At 38.0% G+C, this 26,681-nt stretch overlaps 1 protein-coding gene across 1 annotated transcript; it reads left to right on the forward strand.

Moving 5' to 3' along the window:
- The first annotated feature begins 3,425 nt into the window (after positions 1-3,425).
- Positions 3,426-25,317, forward strand: LOC148867427 (zinc finger CCCH domain-containing protein 32-like). Its single transcript, XM_088980742.1, has 7 exons — positions 3,426-4,010; positions 4,145-4,287; positions 4,667-4,732; positions 4,804-4,923; positions 5,052-5,339; positions 5,420-5,737; positions 24,081-25,317. Exons 1-7 carry the CDS (start codon positions 3,917-3,919, stop codon positions 24,465-24,467), a joined length of 1,416 nt encoding a protein of 471 aa, XP_088836868.1. The 5' UTR covers positions 3,426-3,916; the 3' UTR covers positions 24,468-25,317.
- The last annotated feature ends 1,364 nt before the right edge of the window (positions 25,318-26,681 follow it).

Here is a 26,681-nt window from a genome sequence, read left to right on the forward strand (position 1 = left end):
GTTATTTACCCACCTAGGATATTCGGGTAAGTGATACCCAGGTTAATAAACTTTCCCTGCTCCCCACATAAATCTGAAAAATACAGCATGAGATTCTTGGCCAATGGGAACCAAAATCCCATTGACCAACTTTCTCCCCTCTCAAAATCCGAAAAAAGAACGTCCCCCATATGTATTACTATATATAATACCAATTAATTATCCCCATCTATATGTATTTTCTTATATATATATATATATATATATATATATATATATAGCGAGAGAGAGAGAGAGATGCACACACACACAATATAAGGTTACCCAATATTCTAATTTAATACTTTGGTTACCAATTGATTGTGGCTCAATTGGTAGGATCTCTAACTCATTATAGTAGATACCTAGGATCACACCCCACTGATGGGAGATGGACTTACCCTATTCTATAGTCATATGGAGAAAAAAAATCACGTACTAATGTCTCCATGTCTTCATATAGTGGAACAACAAAGAGCTCATAGATAGTTCCATCAACCAATGGTAATTTGATATCTAGATTAATTATCACAAAGCACATCTCACAGCAACCTTACATCACATTTCCTTGTCAATAACAACACTAGTATGGAACATATTATGAGTAGACTTGTTCACATGTTGGGTTGGGCCGGGCTTTGTCTCTATATTAACAAAATATTTTTAGGCCTGAGTTAGAGCTTGGCCTAGCATGTATTAGGAACATCTCCTTATGAATAACAACAATAGTATAGAAATATGTTACGAATATACTTGTTCACGTACTGGGTTGGGCCGGGCTTTGTCCTTATATTAATAGAATACATTCAGGCCCGAACTAGGGCTTGGCCCAACCATTGGGCCTAAGTATTAAGTAAAGCTTGACCACAAAATTGAAAAAAAAAACAAATTTCTTTTCTATTCAATAAAAAACTAATTTATTTATATTAAAAGATGTTAAAACCGAAAAATAATAAAACATCTCAATATAAATTGAAAAATAAGAAGAGGAACAAAAAATTATAATTTTTATCATAAAAATCTTTGTTTTTTGCTATATAAAATAGTTGAACCCGAACCCGAACCCGAAATCATGAGCCCAAATTCATGTTAAGGCAGGCCTGTTGGGCTATCCGGCCGATGAACTCTATTTGCGAATTGCGAGGTTGGTGTGAGGAGCAGATCCGGACTCGCCGACTCGCACTTTGATGCATCGTCCTTCCGTCATTCGTCCACCGGAGCGGCGAAGCGCTCCGAGGAATCTCGTGCGTTCAGAAAATCTCATATTTTAATGGTGCAACGCGTGTCAATCGAATCCGTGGGAAAGCTTGCTTCTCTATCGTCGTCAATCCTGCTTCGTCGGGCATCAATGGAATTATATAAAATGAAAAAGTAAAAAACAGAGGGGCTTTCCATCATTGGCACGTGTTTGTTGATCAAAGAGAATGACTGAATTTATCGTCGCATCCTCGGTCACAAATAGAAATCCCCAATATCACGTGAGATGGATCTTTAAGTCAAATTTATCGCGATACGAAACGTTACATTACAGCCTCCTGCCGATAAATATGATATTTCAGTGAGCAGTGAGATCAGAAAGGGAACAAGATCTTGAAAAAGTGCCCACTCCGTGCCAAGCTTGTACAAGTCAAACCACTTTCGACCTGTTGACCGGTACATGCCGGTACATGCACTTTCTGCTCCGACACCGGAGGAAAGCGAGTCCACCGGTTATAGGCGGTCTCGATTTTTACTGCCTGAAAAGCCCTAATGCCAATCATGGAGATTGCTCACCTACTACACTGCACCAAATGATTCGTACCATAGAAATGGCGACACGCCCAAGATCTGGACCTACTGTCGATCAGAGCCATTCATTGCCGAAACAACCCCCCTCCCCCGTCGAGAGATTTTCCCGTGGTTTCGCGTGTTACTGAGATGGCCGTGGGTGAGAACCGTGAGCGGGCCCACTTGGAACTTCTGACCGTACGTGACGAAATCCGATTGGTCATGCGCGTAGTGTCAGAACTCTGGTGTCCGTATCTACTTCCTTGATTTTCTTATTCTCCCATGTATTCTTTTATTCTTTGCTAATTTACATAACTAACACCTATCGGTGCTATAAATTACAAACTAAGCACTATGGAATAAGTGACAAGATTACAAAAATGCCCATATTTAAGAAAACTGGCTGTACTTGAGGTTTAGTGCCTGTTAGGGAACTGGGAGGGCGTTCCGTTCACGCTGTACTTTTTTTGGCCCAGAGAGGAAGTGCCTACCCAAAATCTAGAAGCATACAAGCAATGCTGGTCGAAAGGATTCTAGAACCAAATTTGGGCATCGTACAGTCACAGACACTTCACATCTGCTGCAGCGCTCTCCTGCAACTCTTTAATACGGTGCTGAAGAGGCCAACTGCCAACGAGTTTGCAATAAATTCAAGACATCATGTCATTTTTTTTTTGAATGCTGACGTGTCTCCATTTCATTGGGAAGTGCAATAGTTTTATGACCATGGTTGCAATATATGGATTCACCCATTTTGATGGTTCTCCAAACAAACCTCTTTATAATTTATAAGGGTCTAGAATCTGAATGGAGTCAATGGACATGGATCAACCGTTTAGTGGGATTGAATCAAAATCTCATTTCATTTCCCAGTGGAATGATATCTCCCATTTGAGAAAATGACCATTTTCTTCTCTTTTTTGAGAATGAAATCTCATTTCAGCTCATTCTGATTCTGAAATTGATCTATGTTTGAATCAAACAGATTATATGGAAATATTTTGATTCTGATTCCAATTCCGAGTACAAACGAAATGGATCCTAAACTTTCCATCATGGTACATGGTATCAACATGTATTATATGTTATGTATCAATTTCCAGGGTGATCATAAATGTTAAATATAGAAGTTTAGAGGATTTTATAGATGATTTTAGATGCTTGATACTGAAAAAGATTTAGTGTTGTGTATGAATACTATGAACCCTGTCTCTTCAAAATTTGGAGTTCAACTTCGATGCATTCACTAATATTGACTACTTTAAATCCCAATCAATCATGTTACTGTTTAATTTACATTTCACAAAACTATACTTTTGCGTATAACAAAAGATATCATATTCAACCAATCACGTTTTGAATGCATATCATAGATTTTGCCTTAATTTTAAATAAAATCAAAGCATTTTGGACAATATTAATGGGAGACCCATATTCCTGGTTTTCCTCCATTGAAGCTGTGTACCTTGGTAGTCAGATAATTATTAAGTCTTAAGAATGCAAATGTTCTAAGGTGAAAGTCAGGTAGAACAAGAAGAGGAGAGTGCAGAACTAACATATTAGTGTGTAAAGACAGTGTGGTGTTTGTAATGTAATGGATGGAGAAGGACAAATTTGTCCTATTGAGTTCAAAAATGTAAGGGCATGGGAGTTATTCCAAACAAAACGAGTGTCGGTTGCGTACTGTGAATTGCTCCAGAGTCCAGACCCCCCCCCCCCCCCTTTATTTCAAAGCTTTTCTGCGAAATTACTATACCAGGTGCTTTTGCAGCGAGGAAAAGGAAAATAAAAAAACTATACCAGGTGCTTATTTAATGCAATCTTTTCCTTGCGTTTGGCGGGTATAGAAACGAACTGACGAAAAGAGCCCCAAATAGAGATCAAACGCTTTGAAAACGGGAGGAGAGAGAGAGCAGAACCGAACCAGAGATACAAGGCAGAGGACTAGAGGAGGCATGCAAGAAGCAATTATCTCATTGCTCATGTTCCTCTCTCTCTGACCAAATCGGTTGGGCATTGCAGAGCTTTGTTGAATATTCCAGCGGCGTCAAGAAGAGAGGGCTGCTCGCCTGTCCCCCATTTTTTCCTCCCTGTAAATTTTGTAAGGTATACTTATACACCGTCTGTACCAATGGAGATGTACGGTCGGAGCCCAGCACTGGAAGGGTCGCAATCGGATCCGCCGGTGGGCTGGAACTCTCCGGGAGCTGAAACGGGGCTCGAAGGTCAGTCGTTTGTCGTGGCATTTGGGTTTCGTTTTCTTTTCGGTTGAATTTCGCGTTTAGCGATATCAGTTATTAGGGTTCACAGAATGTAGGGGGTTTCTCAATTGGTTTTGGCCTTGATTTTGCAAATGCAGAACCCATGTGGCAATTTGGATTGGGCAGCAGGGATTCGTACCCGGAGCGGCCCAACGAGCCCGACTGTGTCTACTTCATGCGTACTGGGTTCTGTGGTTATGGTGCCAGATGCCGTTTCAATCATCCCCGCGATCGCAGTGCGGTAACCTTTTAATCACTTTTGATTTGGTTTGAATTCTTACAAACTTAGGGCTTAAAGGAAGGCTTTTTGATGTCAATTATCGGTTTTGTCGGTCAAACTCAGTTTGATCTTATAATGTGTGCACTTTTGAGTACTCTTGTGCTTAGATTCGACATTGATTTTTAATAATTGGAGCTCTTTGTTGTCCTTAGATTGCTGGTAAAGTTGTGGGAAGATCATCTCTCTTCTTCCCCCTCCCCTTCCCCTTCTCCTTTCTTCTTCTTCTTCTTCTTCTTCTTCTTCTTCTTCTTCTCCTCCTCCTCCTCCTCGAATTAGGAAACAAGATCTATGTACTGGAAATTGAGCAATTCTCAATTAATTTATGCTATAACACTGCTAGGTTCTGGGATCTGCAAGGCCCGGAGCAGGGGAGTATCCAGAGCGAGTGGGCCAACCTGTATGCCAGGTACTTTTCTGTCTGGTTTGTTGTTCTATTGTGGTACAAATTCAAACGAGTAATTGTCTTTTTCCATGCAGTATTTTTTGAAGACCGGCACTTGCAAATTTGGTGCCTCCTGCAAGTATCACCATCCAAGACATGGAGGTGGATCGGCAATCCCTGTTTCACTAAATTATCATGGATATCCATTGCGACCGGTTTGAACTGCTTCAATTTTAAACCTTTTTCGGTTTTATGTTTTACTCACAATCATGTTTTACATTTATTGAATTGATTCTGAGACATTCGTAGTTAGATTACTCCAAAATGAGATTAACTGCAACAGGGGGAGAAAGAATGCGCCTACTATGTGAAAACGGGGCATTGCAAGTTTGGTGTGACCTGTAAATTTCATCATCCACAACCAGCTGGTGTGTCAGTGCCAGCTCCTGCACCACAGTTTTATCCAACGGTGCAGTCTCCTTCGGTTCCTTCTCAACAATATGGGGGAATGTCAGCGAGTTGGCAAGTTGCGAGGTCTCCACTCTTACCTGGTTCATATGTACAAGGTACTTATGGTCCTGTGCTGCTTTCCCCAGGGGTGGTTCCGATTCCGGGTTGGAGCCCTTATCCTGTATGTCTACAAAAAACTCCTTTCTGTTGATTTGGAAATTTGTCAAACATTATCTACGTTTCTTATTAGTCCACCTGCAGGCACCTGTTAGCCCAGTTGCATCTCCTGGTGCTCAGCCCACCGTTGGAGGGGGTCCTATTTATGGCGTAACACAACTATCACCTTCTACACCTGCATATGCAGGTCCTTATCCACCCTTACCTTCTTCTGCTGGTCCTTCAGGCAGCAGTCAGAAGGAACATGTATATCCAGAGAGACCTGGCCAACCTGAATGCCAGTACTACATGAGGACGGGGGAATGCAAGTTTGGATCCTCGTGTAAATATCATCACCCCCTAGAATGGATTGCACCAAAAACAAATTGTGTCCTCAGTCCAATGGGCCTCCCTTTGCGTCCGGTATGTGTTCCTTTTGATCTTCATCTTATTCATTTCTTTAATGCAATGCTAGAATTGTTGATGTACTTGGCATTGAAAGGAAGTTTCAATAAAAATGTACAATTGTTTTCTTTCTTAGCAAAAGTAATGCTTACACAGAAAAAGCTTTGGAATGTTACTTTGATATTGCACTGCTACATGGTTTTAATTCTTATATTCCTGATCCCGTTTTCATAGTTAAAAAATATTTATCACCAAAATGCAGCAACTGCAAACTGATTTTTTTTTTGTATTTTTTTTTCTAAGTTTCATTTGCATTTCTGTACTAGAATATCCATGTGATAAATGGCCTCGTCCCTTGAAAGGAATTGGTTTTTTATTTTTCTTTGGGGGCTTTTATCTATATCATTTGTTTTGTTTTCAACGTTGAGAACTTGATGAGCTTCTTATGCAAACACTCTAAATGCAGAGTTTTTGGTTAAGTAGTCTGCAGCATACAGACTTAAAGAACAACAATTGAAAGTTTCCATTTGCAGCTGAAGTGAGTTAAATGGAGGATTGATGAGCTTCTTATGCAAACACTCTAAATTGAAAGTTTCCATAGGCAACTATTGCCTTTGTTTTATAAAAGAGGATTGATGCCTATGAGATGATATTGCTGATAAAAAAAAGCCTATGAGATGGTATTGAATTTGTGCATCAATAGTGTGGGTTCTAGGAAAAAGTTGTGATGAAGACTGGAAGTTCTTTTTGAAAGGTTCTTTCTAGAGTTTGATAGTTATATATGGATGTTCAACCCAAGAGGAAGTTTCTTGGTTAAATCCTTATTATCTAGTCCATCTCCATCCTAGTTCTTATTCTGTCTGATATTTCTTTTATTCTATCTTTGGTTAGAAAATAAGAGAGAAATAAAGTTGAGAGAAATTCCTATGGAATATCCTGTCTTTGGTTTGGTAGAAAATAAGAGAGATTGAGAGAAATAGAAAGTTGAGGAAAAGTTTTTTCTTTTTTTGGTAAGTAAGTTGAGGGAAAGTTCTTAACAAAATTTGTAAAATTCCTTAAGAATTTTTGCTGAACTTTCTATTTCTCTCTTGTTTTCTATCAAACCAAGCATAGCCTCAAAATGTGGAAACTTCAGGGGCAAATGCGGAAAGCTTGGGGCAAAATTCAGAGAAAGAAGATATGAAAAAATTGTTTAGTAAAATAAGTTGTCTGCCACACCTGCTTACCAGGTCTAGGCAGGTAGTTGGGTACAAACTCAACAAAAAAACCGGCCTATCAACTTACAACAGAAACACACTTCATCTTCATATGTATCATCATTAACATCTAAGCCTTCTCCCAACTATATGGGATCAGCTACATGAATCTGGTTCGCCATTTCATTCTGCTTAGTGCCATATCCGTTGTTAAATTATGAGTAGCTTAAATATTTTCTTACTACAGCCCATGTTTTTCTGGTCATATGTATGTGTGTATGCATGTATTTATATCCACCTTTATATTCTTCATGTGCTTTTTGCCCATTGTTTGGCTCTTTTGAAGCTTTTTGTGTTGGATTTCATTTTCTTGATAGAAGATTTTTTTTTTGAATGAGGTAAGTACATTTATTAGGAAAAAGAAAGACAGATTATATATAGAAGAAAATCATAACCTCAAAGATTATGTTAATGGTAGGAAAGAGTCTCAAATATGCACTACTCCTTGATAAGAAATGGGCTAAAAGGAAGGTAAAGTCCTAAGATGATGGGCCTCACAGTCCATGCTGCAGCAAACACACAAGCAAGGTTTAAAATGTCGATGTCGATGGAAATGTCGCTTACCAAAATATAGGACATATGTCGGAAATGTTGAGGGTAAATATTGTAAAAATTAGAGACGTTGTGGAAATATTATGAAATATGTGGAAATATGCAATGATATTTTGTAAAGTGATAAAAGAAGCATTAAAACATATTTCTAGACTATTATCTTATTCCCAACCATTATATAAAGCTAAGAAACTAAGATCAATAACAAATTAGTAAATGACGATTTACTGATTTATTATGCATTTTGATGTTTTTACAAGGTTATCTGATATTTTTTTTTCTTATTTTTAATTCTGATTTATTATAAATTCTAATATATTTATTTCACACTAGTAAATAGAAATACATTTATTCTGATTTTTTAAATATTAAAGTTATAATAATTATGTTTTACTATAAATTTAATAAACTGTTTCTCCTTTTTGTAGTATTAAGATTATGATAAATTCTGATTTCTTATAAAACTTAATGAATTTATTATGATTTTTAATACTAAAATTATAATAAATTATGATTTAGTATAAAATTTAATAAATTTATTCTGATTTTTATATTAAATGTAGAATATGATTTATTATAAAATTTAATAAACATTTTCTGATTTTAATAAATATTTTAAAAATACTAACTAGTTAATATTTTATTACTTGAAAAATATTTTAAGTTTTATATTATAAAGTAATTAATTTATTCTTTTGTTTTTATATTTTGTTAATTCTTTTTTGTAAATATTTTATTTGAAATATTAAATATAAATTATTAATGGAATAATTTATATTAATATACTGTATTATAATAATATAATATAATATACTAATATATTATATTATTAATGTACATTAGTCGGCATCTTGTCGACATAATAGGAAAAATGGTATTTTTTTTTGTTATTTGGACCGATTTGGTCAGCATTTCCAAAATATAGGAAATGTTGACTGAAATAATGTAATTTTTATATTACCATCCATTTTCATGTCGGTGAGCCTCAACATCAACATATGTTAGGTGACATTAGTGACATTTTGTGACATTTGAAACCATGATAGCAACAATACCCCTTTTGGTTCTGAGCATGCCCAAGAAACACACATTTCTTGGCCTTAGGATCCAATGTCTTGCGATGAGGGCCAAGAATGTGAACAAAGGAAACACAACCAAAAACCCTCAGAGGTATATGAAATATCTCACAATCTGGAAAAAGAAGACTAAATGGCACCTTAAACCACAAAGTCCATGAAGGAACACAGTTAATCAAATGCACGGCTGTAAGAACTACATCTCTCAAGAACTACACAGGAACTTAAGCACACACCATAAGACTCCTTGCCACTTCCACAATGTGTTTGTTTTTCCTCTCAGCAACTCCATTCTGTTGCGATGTATATGCACAATTACTCTGATGAACTACACCATGTTCTACGAGATATGTGGTCAGGTCCTTCTCAAAGTACCTCTGGCATTATCTGATCTAAAAACCTTAGTTCTCACTCCAAATTGTGTTAGAACCATCTGGTGGAACTGTCGTACCAAGTTAGGAACCTCATCACGTGATCTCATCAAATATATCCAAGAATATCGTGTATAATCATCCACAAACAAGAGAAAGTAACGGAATCCTCCCATGGAAGAGATATGATATGGCCCCCATGCATCAGTGTGAACAATATTAAAAGCAGAAGTACTTTTATTACTTGGTTTAAAAGACTGTCTACAATGCTTTCCTAACTGACAACTCTCGCACTCCAAAGTAGATAATTGAACAGACTCAAACATCTTTGGGAAAAGACATTTCAAAGAACTAAAAGAAAGATGTCCCAAGCGATTCAAAGCATAATCTGATTCACTGACTCTGACTCACTACTACGCTACTGCTAACATGATGGCCCTGATGTCTCGGAATTTCATCCAAAAGGTAGACTCCATTCGCCTCACAACCACTCCCAATCATCTTCTTTGACTCCTGATCTTGCAAAACACAATTACCAGGAAGAAAGGTCATGAAATAATTCAAAATTTTTGTCAAAGAACTAACAAACAGTAGATTGAGGGACATGTTAAACAAAAGACATAATTATATCATTGGTCACTCTAATTGTCCCATTCCCAGCAATGGGCATATGTGAACCATTTGCTGTAGAGACTCTATCTCCACCAGGGCACAACCGATAGGAATTGAAAAGGGTAGGAGCATTAGTCATGTGCTCAGATGCTCCTGAGTCTATAATCCAGGGAGGTCCCTCTTTACCTGAAGTGGATGCAAGATTTGCAATTGCATATGAACTACCTGTATGTGCAAAGGAAGTGGTGTAGTTGGCTCTTGCATTCTGCTCTCCATCTGGAAGGTTAGAGCTAGGTGAATCTTTTTTACTCATAAGCTGTCCAAACCTCTCCAATTTTGTTATCACTGCTGCTACTGTAATGGATTCCTAATCGGTTTGGGAAAGAGGGGTCGAAGAATCTCGTGTAGTGGTTACATTTGCATTTCCCTTCTTGTTCTTTATCCGAGAAAGCATAAGATTTGGATGAAGCTTCCAATAATCACACACCAAGTCCTTCTTGTCTTCCCTTCTAGTCTCACTACTCCCCCTATCTCAATTCAGCTTAGGTTTTGTTATACCAACCATAGCCGACTAGTCAATCGCAGGCTATCTCAGCATCACATTCCTCCTACTCTCCTCTCCAGAGATAAAGGCATGTGCCTGAGAGAGTGTCACACCCTCCTTAGAAAGAATATGCTGCCTAGCAATGTCAAATTCAGGGTTCAACCCTACCAAGAACTTAAAAACCCTATTCCTCTCTACCAGTCTATGATAAGTTGCTGCATTATTTGCACTTTCCCATACCACAATTTCCAAGTGATCTATTTCCTGTCATAGGGTTTTCAGCATGGAGAAATATATAGCAAGAGGTTTTTCTCCCTGTTTCATATTTATCACCTGATTTCTTAACTGATAGGCTCTGGCTTCATTTTGCTTTTGAGAGTAGGTTTCAGTCACTCCATCCCAAATCTCCTTAGCAGTATTAGCCCATAGGAAATTTTTTTGCAATGTGAGGTAACATAGAATTACACAACCAAGACATTCCCATGTAATTCTCCTGCACCCATCGGGAAGAGTTTGTATCAGGTTTCTTCTCCTCCCAGTGAGATACCCTAATTTTTCACAGACACCAATAGCCATCTTAGCTGATTGTGCCCACTCCAAATAATTTGTACCATCAAGTTTTACTATAATAATGATCCCAGACCAAAAAATATCACTACTACCTCCAACACCTAGTCCCACAGTACCAGTAGATTTCATCTCGGTATTCCAATTCTCCATCTTATTTCAAACAGTTCAATAGTAAGAAAAATTAGATTGGAGACCTTTAAAAAATAGTTTAATATCACACACACAGGAACCAACCTTTCTGGAAGAAGAAAGCCCTAGCTGGAGAGAAATCTCTCTCCTCCCCACGCCTCCCAAACATGGTTCAAAGTATCGATACGATATGCCCCGTATCGAGCGTATTGTATCGTATCTTTTGAAAACGATACGGCCTGAAACGCCTGTTTCCAAGTGTTTCGGACCCCCAATTTTTTTAATAATAAAAAGCATGCTAAAGGCTTCCCAAAAAACCAAAATAAAAAAAAAAAACTAAAAAAAAAAGAGTTTCGGCTGTTTCTAAGTGCCGATACGATACAACCGAAACTCATATCGTATCGATACTTTGAACCTTGGTCCCAACAGAGAGAAGAGTGAATCGATCACTCCAGGAGGCTCAGAAAATTCTAGAAACCAAACTGCCCTCTTCAGAAAATCAAAAGAAACTAACAATACCTGGGCGCCCAAGATCAGATAAAAAACAAAGAGTCCAACTTTTTTGGGACTCTTCCCCGTACTCCATTTCTTCCTAATTTTGATGCCAAACAGTAGATCACCTTCCTGATGACTCGATCAGCCCTTTGCTATTTCATGCAGTCGATTGATCTAGGGCTGCATGAGAATGCTTCAAGAAACCCTAGCCGGTGCTCTGATACCAAGTAGAAATCTGCTGAATTAAAAAATATGAAAGAAAAGTTATTTCTTGAAGAGAGAAGGAAGAGAGAAGGAGAGGAAGAGAAGAAGAGAAGTTGAAAAGAAAAAGAGCAATTATCTGGCTGCCCCCTTCACTTATTATTTATACTAAAAGTAATAGAACAGTACAAAGACACATATGCCCTTATAGGGTGGCAAAACATAAAACAACATATATAACACTCAAAAACATAATAAAATTTGGACTCACATAATTACTGTGGTCCCCACCTCCTATCTAACAACTAACATAAAACATCTACTCAGAAAAACATCATAAAACTGATTAATCTTCAACACCGTGACTAATATTAAAGCTTCCCCACATTATGGGCTTATAATAGGCATGTGGCCAGGGCTTTGAAGCTGAGTTTTTTCACATGAATGCTAGGAAAAATGAATGTGTTCTGATCTAAACAATATTGCCACCTGGAAGATTCCTATGTTTAAAGAACTCAACTATTCAACTATCAGAGGTTGCAAACTGTATGTTAGAAATCAGATTTTCTGGAGTGGTGAATTCAAGTAATGGTGGGATAACATGATTGTAAAACTGGAGCCTCTGGGTTAGGTAGCAGTATTGGCCTAGTTAATAAAATTTTGCTGTTAACTATCCAAAATAAGTGCTCATAAAAAGAAAAAAAAAGAAAAATCAACCATTATATACATACAATGTGACATATTCTTCAGACCAATGATGGGTCCCATCAAAGAGTGGACCTAATCCAAAAATCAGCATAATCAGTTGACTCTCTCTCTCTCTCTCCTCTTTTGAAGAAAGTCAAGTATTGTATTGATGTGACCATATCAAGCCAAAAAAAGGCATTCATAGATATTCAACTACGTAGCCTCAAAAATATAGTGAGAAAACTGTACAAAAATATGCAGAAACCCCCACCCTACACCAAACAGAAAGCAAGTTCTGGTGTACGTAGCTAAAGGAGAGAAAAAGCAAGTTATGGTGGAGCAAATCGAGGATTTGGACTTGAAGGAAGAGAGAGGCCCCTTTGGAGAGGAAGAAAGGAAGTTGAGATGGGTTTTAAGGAGGCAGATGGAGGACATCGTGATTAAGGAGGAAATCGGTTGGAGGCAAAATCTAGGTGTACGTGGCTAAAGGAGGGAGACAGAAACACAAGGTTTTTCCATTCAGTGGCAAACGGAAGGAGAAAGAAGAATTACATCTCTAATTTGGAAGTTGATGGAGTAGTTTTATCTCACCTGGTTGAAATTGCAAAGGCCCTAGTAAGCCACTTCAAATCTATTTTTAGAAGGCATATGAATGAGAGAGTGTGGTTGGAGGGTTTGGATAGGCCGACTCTAAGTGTAGAGAAGAGAGAGTGGTTAGAAAAAAGGTTCGATATGGAGGAGGTAAAGGAAGCAGTATTCTCTATGGATAGGACAAAAGCTCCGGGTCCAGATGGGTTCACAATGGCCTTTTACCAGGATTGCTGGGATATTTTGGAGAATGATCTTACATCGGTTTTTGAGGAGTTCCACTGGAGGGGTGTAATAAACCCGGGCTTGAACTCAACTTTCATTGCCTTAGTCCCAAAGAAGAAAGATGCTTCTTAACCAAAAGATTTTAGACCTATTAGTTTGGTGACTAGCTTGTACAAAATCATTGCAAATGTGCTGTCTCTCAGGATAAAGAAGGTGCTCCCCTCTATTATTGCACCCAACCAAAGTGCTTTTGTGGAGGGAAGACAAATCACCGATCAGATTCTCATTGCAAATGAGAGCTTGGAGAGCCTTAGAGAGTCAAAGAAGAAGGGAGTGGTTTGCAAATTGGATTTGGAGAAGGCTTTTGACTTGGTTGATTGGTCTTTCTTGATGGAGGTGTTGAGGAGTTTTGGTTTTGGTGACAGGTGGTGCAAGTGGATCTGGGGCTGTGTTAGGAGTTGCCATTATTCTATCCTGGTGAACGGGACTGTGGTTGACTTCTTTCTGGCGTTGAGAGGTCTAAGACAAGGAGATCCTCTTTCTCCTTTTCTTTTCACCCTTATTGTTGATGTGTTTGGGCGATTGATCCATAGAGCAGACTCAAGGAATTTGATAAGAGAGTGGAGAGTAGGAAGGGAGGAGGTTCCCTTAACTCTTCTACAGTTTGCAGATGATACTATCATTTTCTGTGAAGGAGGGAACCTCAGTTGGATCCGGAATCTAAAGTTGACAATACAACTTTTTGAGCAGATATCTAACCTCAAGGTAAACTTTGACAAGAGTTGTGTGGCGGGAGTGAATGTGAACGAAAGAGACCTAAGGGAATTTGTAGATGAGCTAGGTTGTGCTATTACGGACTGGCCCCTGACTTATTTGGGCCTCCCTTTAGGAGATAATCCTAAGAGTGTTTGCTTTTGGGCTCCGGTAGTGGAGAGGTTTGAGAAGAGGCTAGCGGCCTGGAAGAGGAATTATCTTTCTTTAGGTGGAAGAGTCTCTCTCATTAGATCTACCCTAGTTAACCTTCCTATTTACTTTCTGTCAGTGTTTAAGATCCTCTCAAAGGTTTCAAATCTTTTGGAAAAATTAATAAGGAACTTTCTCTAGGAGCCTGAAGAGGAGAAGAGAGATCATAGGGTGAGTTGGGAGGTGGTCTCTAGGTGCAAAAAACTAGGAGGTCTTGGGATTGGTAATTTCAAGAAAAGGAACATGGCTCTTCTGGGGAAGTGGTTGTGGAGGTTTTCTTTGGAAATGGATAAATTATGGACTAAGATTGTGGCTAGCATTCATGGGCTGGAATACAATGGCTGGGATCCTGGAATCTTGGCAAGGGCTTCAGCTACTTCTCCTTGGAAATTCATCCACAATCTGCTTCTAGTTTTCTCCCCTTGGATCAGGTATGGTCTAAACTCTGGTAACCGAATAAATTTATGGGAACATCTTTGGGTCGGAGATTTTCCTCTAAAAGACAAGTTTCCTTCCTTGTATGCTCTTTCAGACTTGAAAAATGAATCCATTTCTTCTTTCTTAGTCCCTTCAGCTTCCTCTTCGGGCTTTGGTTGGAACCTTGGCCTGCGTAGGGCAATTAGGGATACGGACTTGGATAGCTTGGTAGATCTGCTAGCCTCCCTTGAGGGTGTCTTCCTAAACCCTGCTAAGGAAGACACCAGATTTTGGACCCTTTCTAACTCTAGTACCTTTTCTTGTGCTTCTTTCTTTGAAACCTTAACTCAGTCTCCTACCCCCCTGGGGTTGTCCTTTCCAGTTAAGGAAATTTGGAGCAGACCTATTCCTCCTCGGGTGGGGTTTTTTTTGTTGGGAAATTTTCCTGGAAAGAATCAACACTTTAGACTTACTCCAAAGAAAGAGACCCAACTATTGTCTACTTCCTAATAGATGTGCTCTTTGTAAAGCTGATGGGGAATCTGGCTACCACCTTATGGTCTCTTGTAAGGTTGCTAAAACTGTTTGGGAGTGGGTTTTCTCCCGTTTTGGGTGTTCTTGGTATCCTCCGAAGACTGTCCAAGGTTTGTTTTCTCCTTTTTTCAGTTGGCCTAAGAAGCGAGGGAAGACTATGTGGAGGTGTATCAGGGCAGCGGTTTGCTGGTCTTTGTGGGAAGAAAGAAACTCATGCATATTTTCTGACAAGGAAAAAACACTGGAAGATTTGTTAGATTGAATCCTTTTAAGAGTGGTCCACTGGCTAAAATCTTTGGAGTTGTTTTCAGATTGTCCTATGGATGACTTGCTAAGAAACTGGAAAGAGATTGCTTCCACTGCTAGATGCAAGACGACTCTTTGTTCGTTCTGGTCCCCTCCCCCCTCGGGCTTTATAAAGCTGAATTTTGATGGCAGCAGTGCAAGGAATCCAGGGCCCTCTGGGATTGGAGGAGTCTTCAGGAATGAGGAAGGGATTGTTACCGCTTTATTCTCTAGCCCTATTGGAGAAGGTGACTCTCTTAGGGCTGAGATCCTTGCAGCGCTTGAAGGAATTCGAAGAGCAAAAGATTTAATTTTTAGCCGTTTGATTCTGGAAGGTGACTCGAAGGTGGTGGTTAATTGGTTGAAGACAGAGGACAGTGGTTTGTGGAACTTTAACAATGAGAAAAAAACAGTTCTTATGGCTGGGTAGGGATATTGAGATTCAGTACAGCTGGGTGAAGAGGAGTGCCAACTCATTAGCGGATGGGTTGGCCAAGCAAGGAGTGAATAGGGAGGCTGTTTTTTGGGCTAGTTTTTAATTTTCTTTGCATTCCCTTTGTTTTCTGTTTTTGGGAGATAAGTTATTTTATCTCCCTTTGTATTCTTTTCCCTCTCTTCTCTTAATTTAATGAAGTTGATGTTATTGATAAAAAAAAATGGTAACAGAGAGTTTATTGTTGCTATTGCTTTCATTGGCACCTCCTTTTGGGTCTAGTTGCCTTCCAAAATTTGAGCATTTCTCATAGTACCTAGGTCCAAACGAGTGAAAGCAACGTAGGACTCCATTGGAGAAGGGGCTTAGCTATCCCATACAGGAGACATTTGTGTGTACAGGAGGATAGCACCTTGTGCGAGAAATAGCAGATTGTTGAAGAGTTTAGCTACTTGAAGGACCTTATGATGAAAGCTTAATATATATATATATATATATATGTAAAGCAGAATTTCATTAAATAATTAATAAGAAAATTACACTAGAGAGGAGAGGTAACCTTTCTTAACTCTCCTCACTGAAAAACAAATTACATATTACAATTGTGCCCAAAACATTTGATTCCTTACTACCCGTTGTTTCGCTAGAACATCAGCAAAAACGTTGGCAGTTCTTTTAACCCAACGAACCTTCATCTCCATATTTTGAGTTAGCCACTTGAATTTCTTCTCACCGCTGAATATCCAGAAACCACTCCCCTCCTTTTGCTGCCAGTCCACTATCAGTTTTGAATAACCTTCTATAATCAGCCTTTTCACATTCATATCCTTTGTCTTTTGCACTCCTTCCATCACAGCCAGAATCTCAGCTCTTCATGGGTCTCCTACACTAATTGGACCTGAGAAAGCTTGGGATATATCCCGCAGCCATGTCCTTGCATCACTAGATCCTCAGACAGGGGTAGCTTTTATAAGTTCAATCATGTCATCTACTTCCTGGTCTTGAAGGTTTATCTTGAATCTGGAAGTCCACAGTCCACACTGTTTCATTTCCATATGCCTTGCCTTGAGGGGCGTGGCACAAAGGCGGCTCGTAGAATTAGGAATGTAATGTCACATTAGCTACTTGATGCAATTGAGAAAAAAAAAGAGATTGTGGGTTTTATATGTTTGAAAATGTTTTATATGTTTGATTTCATTTTTAAATTCTCATTTGAATATGCTTTACATATTATATTTATGTATTTTAATTTTAGATAATAGGTTTTTTAAAACATTTATTTTAAAACTTAAGTTTATATTTTTATTACTATTATGTTTTATAATTTTTTGATTTTTTTTGAATTTTTATCTTTTTTTTTAATTGTGTGCCTTGCCTCAAAAAGGCGTGTGCATTGCCTTGCGCCTTGCGCCTCAGGCGCAAAATGGCCCTTGTGCCTTTTTTGCGCCTTGCGCTTTTATAACACTGTACCAGCCAAATCTTTGCTTCAAAAACACGATTTTTTGATAAAATACCAGGCAGAATTTTGGGTCAATTAAACTTCAAAGTGGGACCTGTTAGATGTTTTGTCCTAATGATGTCAAGTAGTGTGAGCTTCTGTACATGACCTAGTCTTTTGTTTCCCCACATGGAAGGACAATGTGGCTGATCCAGAATGTTTGCTGAGTTGTCTCTTTTGAGTTGGCACGTTCAATGCTCCCCTGTTCACAATCCACATAAACCCATGTTCATCTTTAACTGACCTTTTCTGTCACTATTAGGCATCCATTGCTTCTGTTTCCAAATCTAAAACTTGCTAACATAAAGGGGTTTATTTCAGACATGCAGCTTGGTCTTCAAATCTGACATTTCTCACATGACTAGAGGTGTTATGAATTATGATGAATATGTTCTTTATGCTTGAGATAACTTTTCCACATAGAAAATTCCTAGGTCGTTTATTACTTGACTCGACTAGCAAAACCATTCCCATATACACATATATATGCATATTCTCAAATTTAGAATATCACAAAGGTCCTGTTCCTTGGTCTTGAAAAATTTTGGAATGACTTTATTGCAGAGCTTTGAACATATTTTAAATGGGTCCTGAGAGTCTGATGATTGTAAATGGGGTGGCAGATGTATTAGAGAAACAAGGGTCAACAGATCAGATTGTGTCCCCCAAGAAGGTCATGATGTATGTAAATGAATGGGGTGACCGGCTTGGGAATGGCCAAGTATGGGGCACTAGGCACTCAAATCATATCAATAAATTCAAATAATTACTGATTTAAAAAATTGGAAAGCCATTGATGCGCTCACATTTAGAATACCACAAACATTCTATTCCTTGGTCTTGAAAGTTTTTGTGCTGGATTATCCAGATTATAATGTGTATGGGGAATATAGGTATTTTAAAAGGAAAGATTATATTTAGGAACTTTAATGTAATATCATCCCTATTGGGTTTCTGTCTATTGTTTCTTCTACTGAAATTCTTGTTTATTTTTCCTGTCGTCTTCCACCAACTTAAATCTGCTTAGTTTGGTGTTTTGGGTTTCTGTCTATGGTTAACTAGTGGTTTGTCTTCTTTCTTCTGTTTCTGTTATTGATTTGTATTTGAACGGTTTTTTATATTATAATGCCACTACAAATTTCAGTCTGTCCTCTGATTTGTTCTTGTTATGAGGTCTGGTTGTTTGTGCTGTTTTTTTTTTTTTTTTTCCTATTATTTGTTAGCCTTGTGTTTGTTGGCAATAGAAATAGCACAGAAGATGGAAGCCACTTTTGAAGAAACATTGGCTTCTCATATCCACTTCATTGGGAATGAAAACACTGTTGGACCAATCAATGAACCTTACCAAGATTTGACAGAAAAGACACCACCCAGTCAGCTACTGCTATTCTTCAGATTAAAGATGATTCCTTTCTATGCTATATGCTGTTGGATAGGCTACCAGAGAAATATTTCAACCACCTTTCCACTTTTGGAAACTCCAATTATTGATGAAATACATGCCATACCCAGAGAAAACCCATTAACATGGGGTGGGATTGAAAACATTTACAAGAGGTCACATCATGATGGGAAGTAGATATTGCAATAGCGATCCAACCTCCAATAACTGAACTAAAGTGTTTCATAAAAAATGCTAAAAGACACTCTGTGAAGCAGATAGAATGAACATGGATGAAGGTGTTGAGATGGATGGGAGCCATGACTAAGAAGTATTCAGTGAAACTTTTCTTATCAGTCACATGCTAAAAGACCAGCTACTCTGCTTTTCAATGCCATAACAATAGTGGGCGGTAAAACATTACATGGGCATATGTAACCTTGACTGATGTAATCAGGTCAAGCCGTCAAGGTTTACTCTTGATTTCTGTATGTAGAAGAGGAATAACAACACGAGTTGTATGGGGTGTCTCTATATATCTGAGAATGACCCCGCCCCAAATGGACAAAAGTATTGTTAAGCCTGAGTTATGCATTATGCATGATTACAAGAAAGGGCCCTTCTAGGGTACTGAATGAGAAATATACGAAGTACAGGAATCAAAAGATAAACACAAAAGAAATGACAATTTAACATGTAAAACACCTATCAACATGGTCTCTCTTCAATCTTTTTACAGCATAATCAAATGCAGTGAAGAAACTGTAAAAAACTGACAACCAGCATATAGCTACCCAAAGCCCGATACTAGTGCTTTTACCTCTCTGATAAGAAATCAGAAATGTCCAGAGCCTTTCTCCATTGAATATATCCAGCCAGTAGTCCAGCCACTAGGCTGTGAACTTATATGACTAACTAAACCATTCCAACCAGACAAGGAAGCCAGAACAAGACCTTGAATAAGTGCCAGCAATTTGGTTTTAAGAGAAGGGGTTGTTACTTAGTGTAATGGTAAGATCTCAGGCTGGCAAGTGTGAGAATGCAGGTTCGAGCTTGAGGGCGGCCACTTTGTGTGAAAAAATGCCAAAGATTAGGACCTTACCCAGTCAACCCCTCCCAAGATTAGTGTTTTAAAAGTGCAAGGCGTAAAAAAAGCACAAGGGCTAATTTGTGCCTGAGGTGCAAGGTGAGGCACACACCTTTTTAAGCAAGACACAAAATTACAAAAAGAAAGGCTAAAAAATAAAGAAAGTCAGAAAATTCAAAAAAATGCAAAAAATATTAAACAAATTTAATAAAAAATATGAACTTAAATTTTAAAATAAATGTTTTAAAAACCTATGGAAGGACAATGTGGCTGATCCAGAATGTTTGCTGAGTTGTCTCTTTTGAGTTGGCACGTTCAATGCTCCCCTGTTCACAATCCACATAAACCCATGTTCATCTTTAACTGACCTTTTCTGTCACTATTAGGCATCCATTGCTTCTGTTTCCAAATCTAAAACTTGCTAACATAAAGGGGTTTATTTCAGACATGCAGCTTGGTCTTCAAATCTGACATTTCTCACATGACTAGAGGTGTTATGAATTATGATGAATATGTTCTTTATGCTTGAGATAACTTTTCCACATAGAAAATTCCTAGGTCGTTTATTACTTGACTCGACTAGCAAAACCATTCCCATATACACATATATATGCATATTCTCAAATTTAGAATATCACAAAGGTCCTGTTCCTTGGTCTTGAAAAATTTTGGAATGACTTTATTGCAGAGCTTTGAACATATTTTAAATGGGTCCTGAGAGTCTGATGATTGTAAATGGGGTGGCAGATGTATTAGAGAAACAAGGGTCAACAGATCAGATTGTGTCCCCCAAGAAGGTCATGATGTATGTAAATGAATGGGGTGACCGGCTTGGGAATGGCCAAGTATGGGGCACTAGGCACTCAAATCATATCAATAAATTCAAATAATTACTGATTTAAAAAATTGGAAAGCCATTGATGCGCTCACATTTAGAATACCACAAACATTCTATTCCTTGGTCTTGAAAGTTTTTGTGCTGGATTATCCAGATTATAATGTGTATGGGGAATATAGGTATTTTAAAAGGAAAGATTATATTTAGGAACTTTAATGTAATATCATCCCTATTGGGTTTCTGTCTATTGTTTCTTCTACTGAAATTCTTGTTTATTTTTCCTGTCGTCTTCCACCAACTTAAATCTGCTTAGTTTGGTGTTTTGGGTTTCTGTCTATGGTTAACTAGTGGTTTGTCTTCTTTCTTCTGTTTCTGTTATTGATTTGTATTTGAACGGTTTTTTATATTATAATGCCACTACAAATTTCAGTCTGTCCTCTGATTTGTTCTTGTTATGAGGTCTGGTTGTTTGTGCTGTTTTTTTTTTTTTTTTTTCCTATTATTTGTTAGCCTTGTGTTTGTTGGCAATAGAAATAGCACAGAAGATGGAAGCCACTTTTGAAGAAACATTGGCTTCTCATATCCACTTCATTGGGAATGAAAACACTGTTGGACCAATCAATGAACCTTACCAAGATTTGACAGAAAAGACACCACCCAGTCAGCTACTGCTATTCTTCAGATTAAAGATGATTCCTTTCTATGCTATATGCTGTTGGATAGGCTACCAGAGAAATATTTCAACCACCTTTCCACTTTTGGAAACTCCAATTATTGATGAAATACATGCCATACCCAGAGAAAACCCATTAACATGGGGTGGGATTGAAAACATTTACAAGAGGTCACATCATGATGGGAAGTAGATATTGCAATAGCGATCCAACCTCCAATAACTGAACTAAAGTGTTTCATAAAAAATGCTAAAAGACACTCTGTGAAGCAGATAGAATGAACATGGATGAAGGTGTTGAGATGGATGGGAGCCATGACTAAGAAGTATTCAGTGAAACTTTTCTTATCAGTCACATGCTAAAAGACCAGCTACTCTGCTTTTCAATGCCATAACAATAGTGGGCGGTAAAACATTACATGGGCATATGTAACCTTGACTGATGTAATCAGGTCAAGCCGTCAAGGTTTACTCTTGATTTCTGTATGTAGAAGAGGAATAACAACACGAGTTGTATGGGGTGTCTCTATATATCTGAGAATGACCCCGCCCCAAATGGACAAAAGTATTGTTAAGCCTGAGTTATGCATTATGCATGATTACAAGAAAGGGCCCTTCTAGGGTACTGAATGAGAAATATACGAAGTACAGGAATCAAAAGATAAACACAAAAGAAATGACAATTTAACATGTAAAACACCTATCAACATGGTCTCTCTTCAATCTTTTTACAGCATAATCAAATGCAGTGAAGAAACTGTAAAAAACTGACAACCAGCATATAGCTACCCAAAGCCCGATACTAGTGCTTTTACCTCTCTGATAAGAAATCAGAAATGTCCAGAGCCTTTCTCCATTGAATATATCCAGCCAGTAGTCCAGCCACTAGGCTGTGAACTTATATGACTAACTAAACCATTCCAACCAGACAAGGAAGCCAGAACAAGACCTTGAATAAGTGCCAGCAATTTGGTTTTAAGAGAAGGGGTTGTTACTTAGTGTAATGGTAAGATCTCAGGCTGGCAAGTGTGAGAATGCAGGTTCGAGCTTGAGGGCGGCCACTTTGTGTGAAAAAATGCCAAAGATTAGGACCTTACCCAGTCAACCCCTCCCAAGATTAGTGTTTTAAAAGTGCAAGGCGTAAAAAAAGCACAAGGGCTAATTTGTGCCTGAGGTGCAAGGTGAGGCACACACCTTTTTAAGCAAGACACAAAATTACAAAAAGAAAGGCTAAAAAATAAAGAAAGTCAGAAAATTCAAAAAAATGCAAAAAATATTAAACAAATTTAATAAAAAATATGAACTTAAATTTTAAAATAAATGTTTTAAAAACCTATTATCTAAAATTAAAATACATAAACATAATATGTAAAGCATATTCAAATGAAAATTTAAAAATAAAAGCAAACATATAAAGCATTTCCAAGCATGTAAAACCCACAATCTTTTTTTTTTTCTTAATTGCATTGCTTCAAGTAGTTAATGTGATGTAAAACATATTGCATTTTTGATTCTATGAGTCGCCTTTGTACCACACCCCTCGAGGCAAGCCCGAACAAGTCTGTGTTAGGATCTGAAATTCTTATTTCTCACATAAAAAAATAATGATTTTACAACTTTCATTGCCTTTTAAGAAGATACTTTATTGCATCACTGAAGCTCCGAGAACCCCCTATTTGCTAATGTTCATTCATTGTAATAAAATATCTTCTTAAAAGGCAATGAAAGTCATAAAATCATTATTTTTTACGTGAGAAATAAGAATTTCATACCCTAACATAGACTTGTTCGGGCTTGCCTCGAGAGATGTGGTTGGGGTCCGGGGGTGGAGCCCCTGGCCCAGCTGTTAGACTAAAAAAAAAGCAAAAAGCGCAAAACTTTAAAAAGGTGCATACCTGGGCTGAGGCGCAAGACACATCAGGCGCATGCCCAGGTGCACCAGGCGTGCGCCTTTTGAAAGGGGTGCACCTAGGACATGGGCAAGGCACATACCCCAAAATGCACCTCAGGCGTGCCTTTTAAATCACTGCCCAAGACCCCAGATAGCTGAGACCAATATTGGGTAATGGGCTTTAGTTTGGTTCTAAGAGAGTTTTCATCTTTTTCTGGACCTGAAAAACTGAGCAGAATAATTTAATGATTTCTAAAAATACTTCCCACCCCTGATGACATTTGATTGCTTAAAAATTGTCAATCAAGGTTGATTTTTATTATTCCTCTTTCCAGGACACTTGAAGCAAGAGAGGTATGTGTTCTGTGCTGCACAAAACCAGCAACTGCTTGCCAACCTGCTATATGAAATCCATAGGGATAGCACTGATTCCTCTAATGCAGAGATCCAGTGTGCCACCCCTAAATTCAATGTAACAATGACCTTAATGGGTATTTGTGATGTCCAGTGGCATGGGTTGAGATAGCTTGGTCATTCACAAGAAAGACCAGTCGTGGCACAATGAATTTAAATTTCTTGGTGGAAGTTGTCTCTGGTATACTGGAATAGAGAGAGACGTGCTCTCTGATGTACTGAAATTATAGAATCTAATTGCTACTTACATGAAAATCTTTCACTTATGTGTTATTTCCGTTGCCTTGTGCCCTTACACTGTGTCTTCCATCATGATGCAATTCGTGTTTTTTAATTGTTGGAAATAACTGAGGCATGCACTTTTTCTTTTGGATTCTTATCATCCTTGTCTTTTTTTTTTTTGTTGTTTCCTGGATTTGGATAATCCTTTTACTTGTGTCTTTAAGTGTTCTATCTTCACATCTATGCATGAACTGCTTCTTTAGCGCAACCTGGGATTCTTGTTCTTTTATCTGGTTGTTTAAACTTTTATTCTTGTTAGTCTCATTTTTTTTTCCATTTTAGTAAATGTTGTGATCTTTTGTATTTAAAGATTGATTGCTGTCAGTATACTGAACCTGAGCTTCTTACTTGATTAACAGGGTGCTCAGCCTTGCACTTTCTATACGCAACATGGAGTATGCAAGTTTGGACCTACATGCAAATTTGATCATCCGATGGGGAGTCTCAGTTACAGCCCATCTGCATCTTCTCTTGCAGATATGCCAGTTGCTCCTTACCCAGTTGGGTCTTCACTAGCTACTCTTGCCCCATCTTCTTCCTCCTCGGAACTAAGGCCCGAATTCATTTCAGGATCAAAAGATTCCTTCTCAACCAGAATGCCAACTTCTGAGAACACTTCCAGTGGCTCAATTGGTTCAATTTTCTCAAGGGGTGAATCTGTCCCTCATTCTACTGTCCAACTGTCTAGTCAGAATTCTGCTTCTACTGGCACAGGACATGGCAGTGAGGTTCATGGTTCAAGCTGATCAAGCTAAATCCCAATTCTCATTATTCCTCTTCTGGGTCAAATTTCATGAGCCTCACTACGTTCATTGTTCTTGAACCCCAGGGACCATTATACATTCAGCACTTTCTGGATATAAGCTTCAATTGTCAGTCACCAAGTTCCCATCAACAACCCAGTCGATAGTCCACATTAAGTCTCATCAACCTTGTGTCCATATGATCTTTGTATTGGCCAAAATGCGCATTATGTGATCTTTATATGGCCAACTTTTCATCTTGAATAAGCTATTACCATTGCTGAAAGGTATAGCATTCCTATATAACAATTCTAATAACCATGACAAGAAGCTCCTTTGATCAAGAAAAACTCGCATCCCTCCTATAATCGAGTCCATTGTGTTTATTTATGCTCTGTCCTTTTCGAAGCGGAAAGGACAAGTCCAACTTTGTTTTGTCTTTCTTTTAACAATATGTTTATCCTTTTCTTTATTTTTCATTTTCTTCTGGTCTGTTGAATTTGGGAACTAAGCATTCTGTTTGGTGGTTCTAAGCTTAATGCCAAAGCTTAGAAAGGGATTGAAAGGTGATCTTGCTCCCCTTCCCCTTTTTGTCCAGGGGTTTATTTTGAAAAGTAACTTTAGAGAGTCAAGATGCGTCTCAGTTCTGCAACATGAGACAAATTACATGGGTATGTGCTGAGACTTGCATTGCTTGACAAGGGCTTGTATATTTAAGTACTACAAGAAAATGTGGAAGCCCTTTGACATTTCAGAAACTTACTCCTTAATTCTTCTCCACCAATGTAGTATGGTTTTAAGCAACTTTTCATAGCATTATCAATGCCAAAACTACAAATTTTTCTCTTGTAAATTTTAATAATAATCTATTACCACATCCGGAGTATTGGTCAGATGGACCCACCTATTGGGACAATTGGCGGACCCACTTGAAACGGTACAAATTTTCCCAAATGTGGTATATTTTTGCAGTTGCACTACATACAAGAGAACAAATTCTGCTGTATTTTTCAGCGGCTGTTGCTGAAATTTTTTTTTTTAGGTTCCGACTTCCATGTGTCTATACAACCTGGGGTAGCCCATCCCCCAAACCCATATGTCCATACACCCAAACCCTGGTGAAGGCGGGATTCGATCCCAAGTCTCCACTACAACCAGCCAGAGACCTTGCCGAGCCAGCTGGAGTTGGTACCTGTATATTCTGTGACCTGAATTGTGTAGTTGAGTAGCTCCTTGATAATGTCCTATGATGGTTGATTAGTGTGGCTACGCACAATTCCTTGTATTGTGTCAGATTTCCTCGCATTGTCATTATTCTCAGTTGTGCATTCAGATAAAAATCTGTGGGGTGGGGGAATCTGAAAATTCTGCCAAAAAAAGTTACAATTCATTTTGTGGAGAAAAAAGATCAGCTTAATTTCTGGGCCCGCAACGTGGTTATCTAAAATAGAGATTTGTTGTGGTTAAGAAAAATGGAAATGATTTAATTCAATGAAGTTCTATTTTAGGTATTAGTTCCATGAAATTGTTAAAATATACTTACTAAAATGACAACTCTTGGAAATTTCGTTTATTTTCGATCCTTGGCCTGAAATGATTTTCTTTTATGTAATATAATTCCATCTGAATCCTTGTTTTTTCTTTTTGAAACTCCTATGATTTTTATTAATACTTTTCTTGTTTTGTATTTATGCTATATAATTTATTAATTTTGATAAATATAGAAAATTTGCACCGAATACATGATGAAGTCAAGATGCTTTGGAAAAAGATTCTTTCGTTTTTAAAAGTTAAAACCATGGATGGATGTGTGTGATCCATAAACTAAACAGATTATTTTTATTTTATTTTTTGAAGTCAAACAGTCAAACCGACTACAAACTTTTGAGACGAAACAGACACTCTATTATGATGAACCGGTTAGAAATTGTGAGATTGATGTTAAGTGCTAAGAGAAACAAAACCAATAATTTGGTTAGAGGGAAAGATCTTTAACAAAAAGAAGAGATTAAATGCCGGGGGGGGGTCTTGAAAGTTAAAAACTACGGTTTTGGAATTTGAAAAGAGACAGCAATGGCAAATTTGAGCAAGGTTTAGCTGAAGGAGATGGCTGTTCAGCCGGCTGTGGAACCAATTACAAGGTTCCACGCCAGTAATAAAATACCTCATAAATAGGTCTTTATCCCAAACACTTAAAAGCAGATTAACCAGCTCAGT

This window comes from Nelumbo lutea, chromosome 3 (genome assembly GCF_056320005.1).
Source record: "Nelumbo lutea isolate HS-2025 chromosome 3, American lotus-T2T, whole genome shotgun sequence".
In the NCBI taxonomy this organism is placed as follows: Eukaryota; Viridiplantae; Streptophyta; class Magnoliopsida; order Proteales; family Nelumbonaceae; genus Nelumbo; species Nelumbo lutea.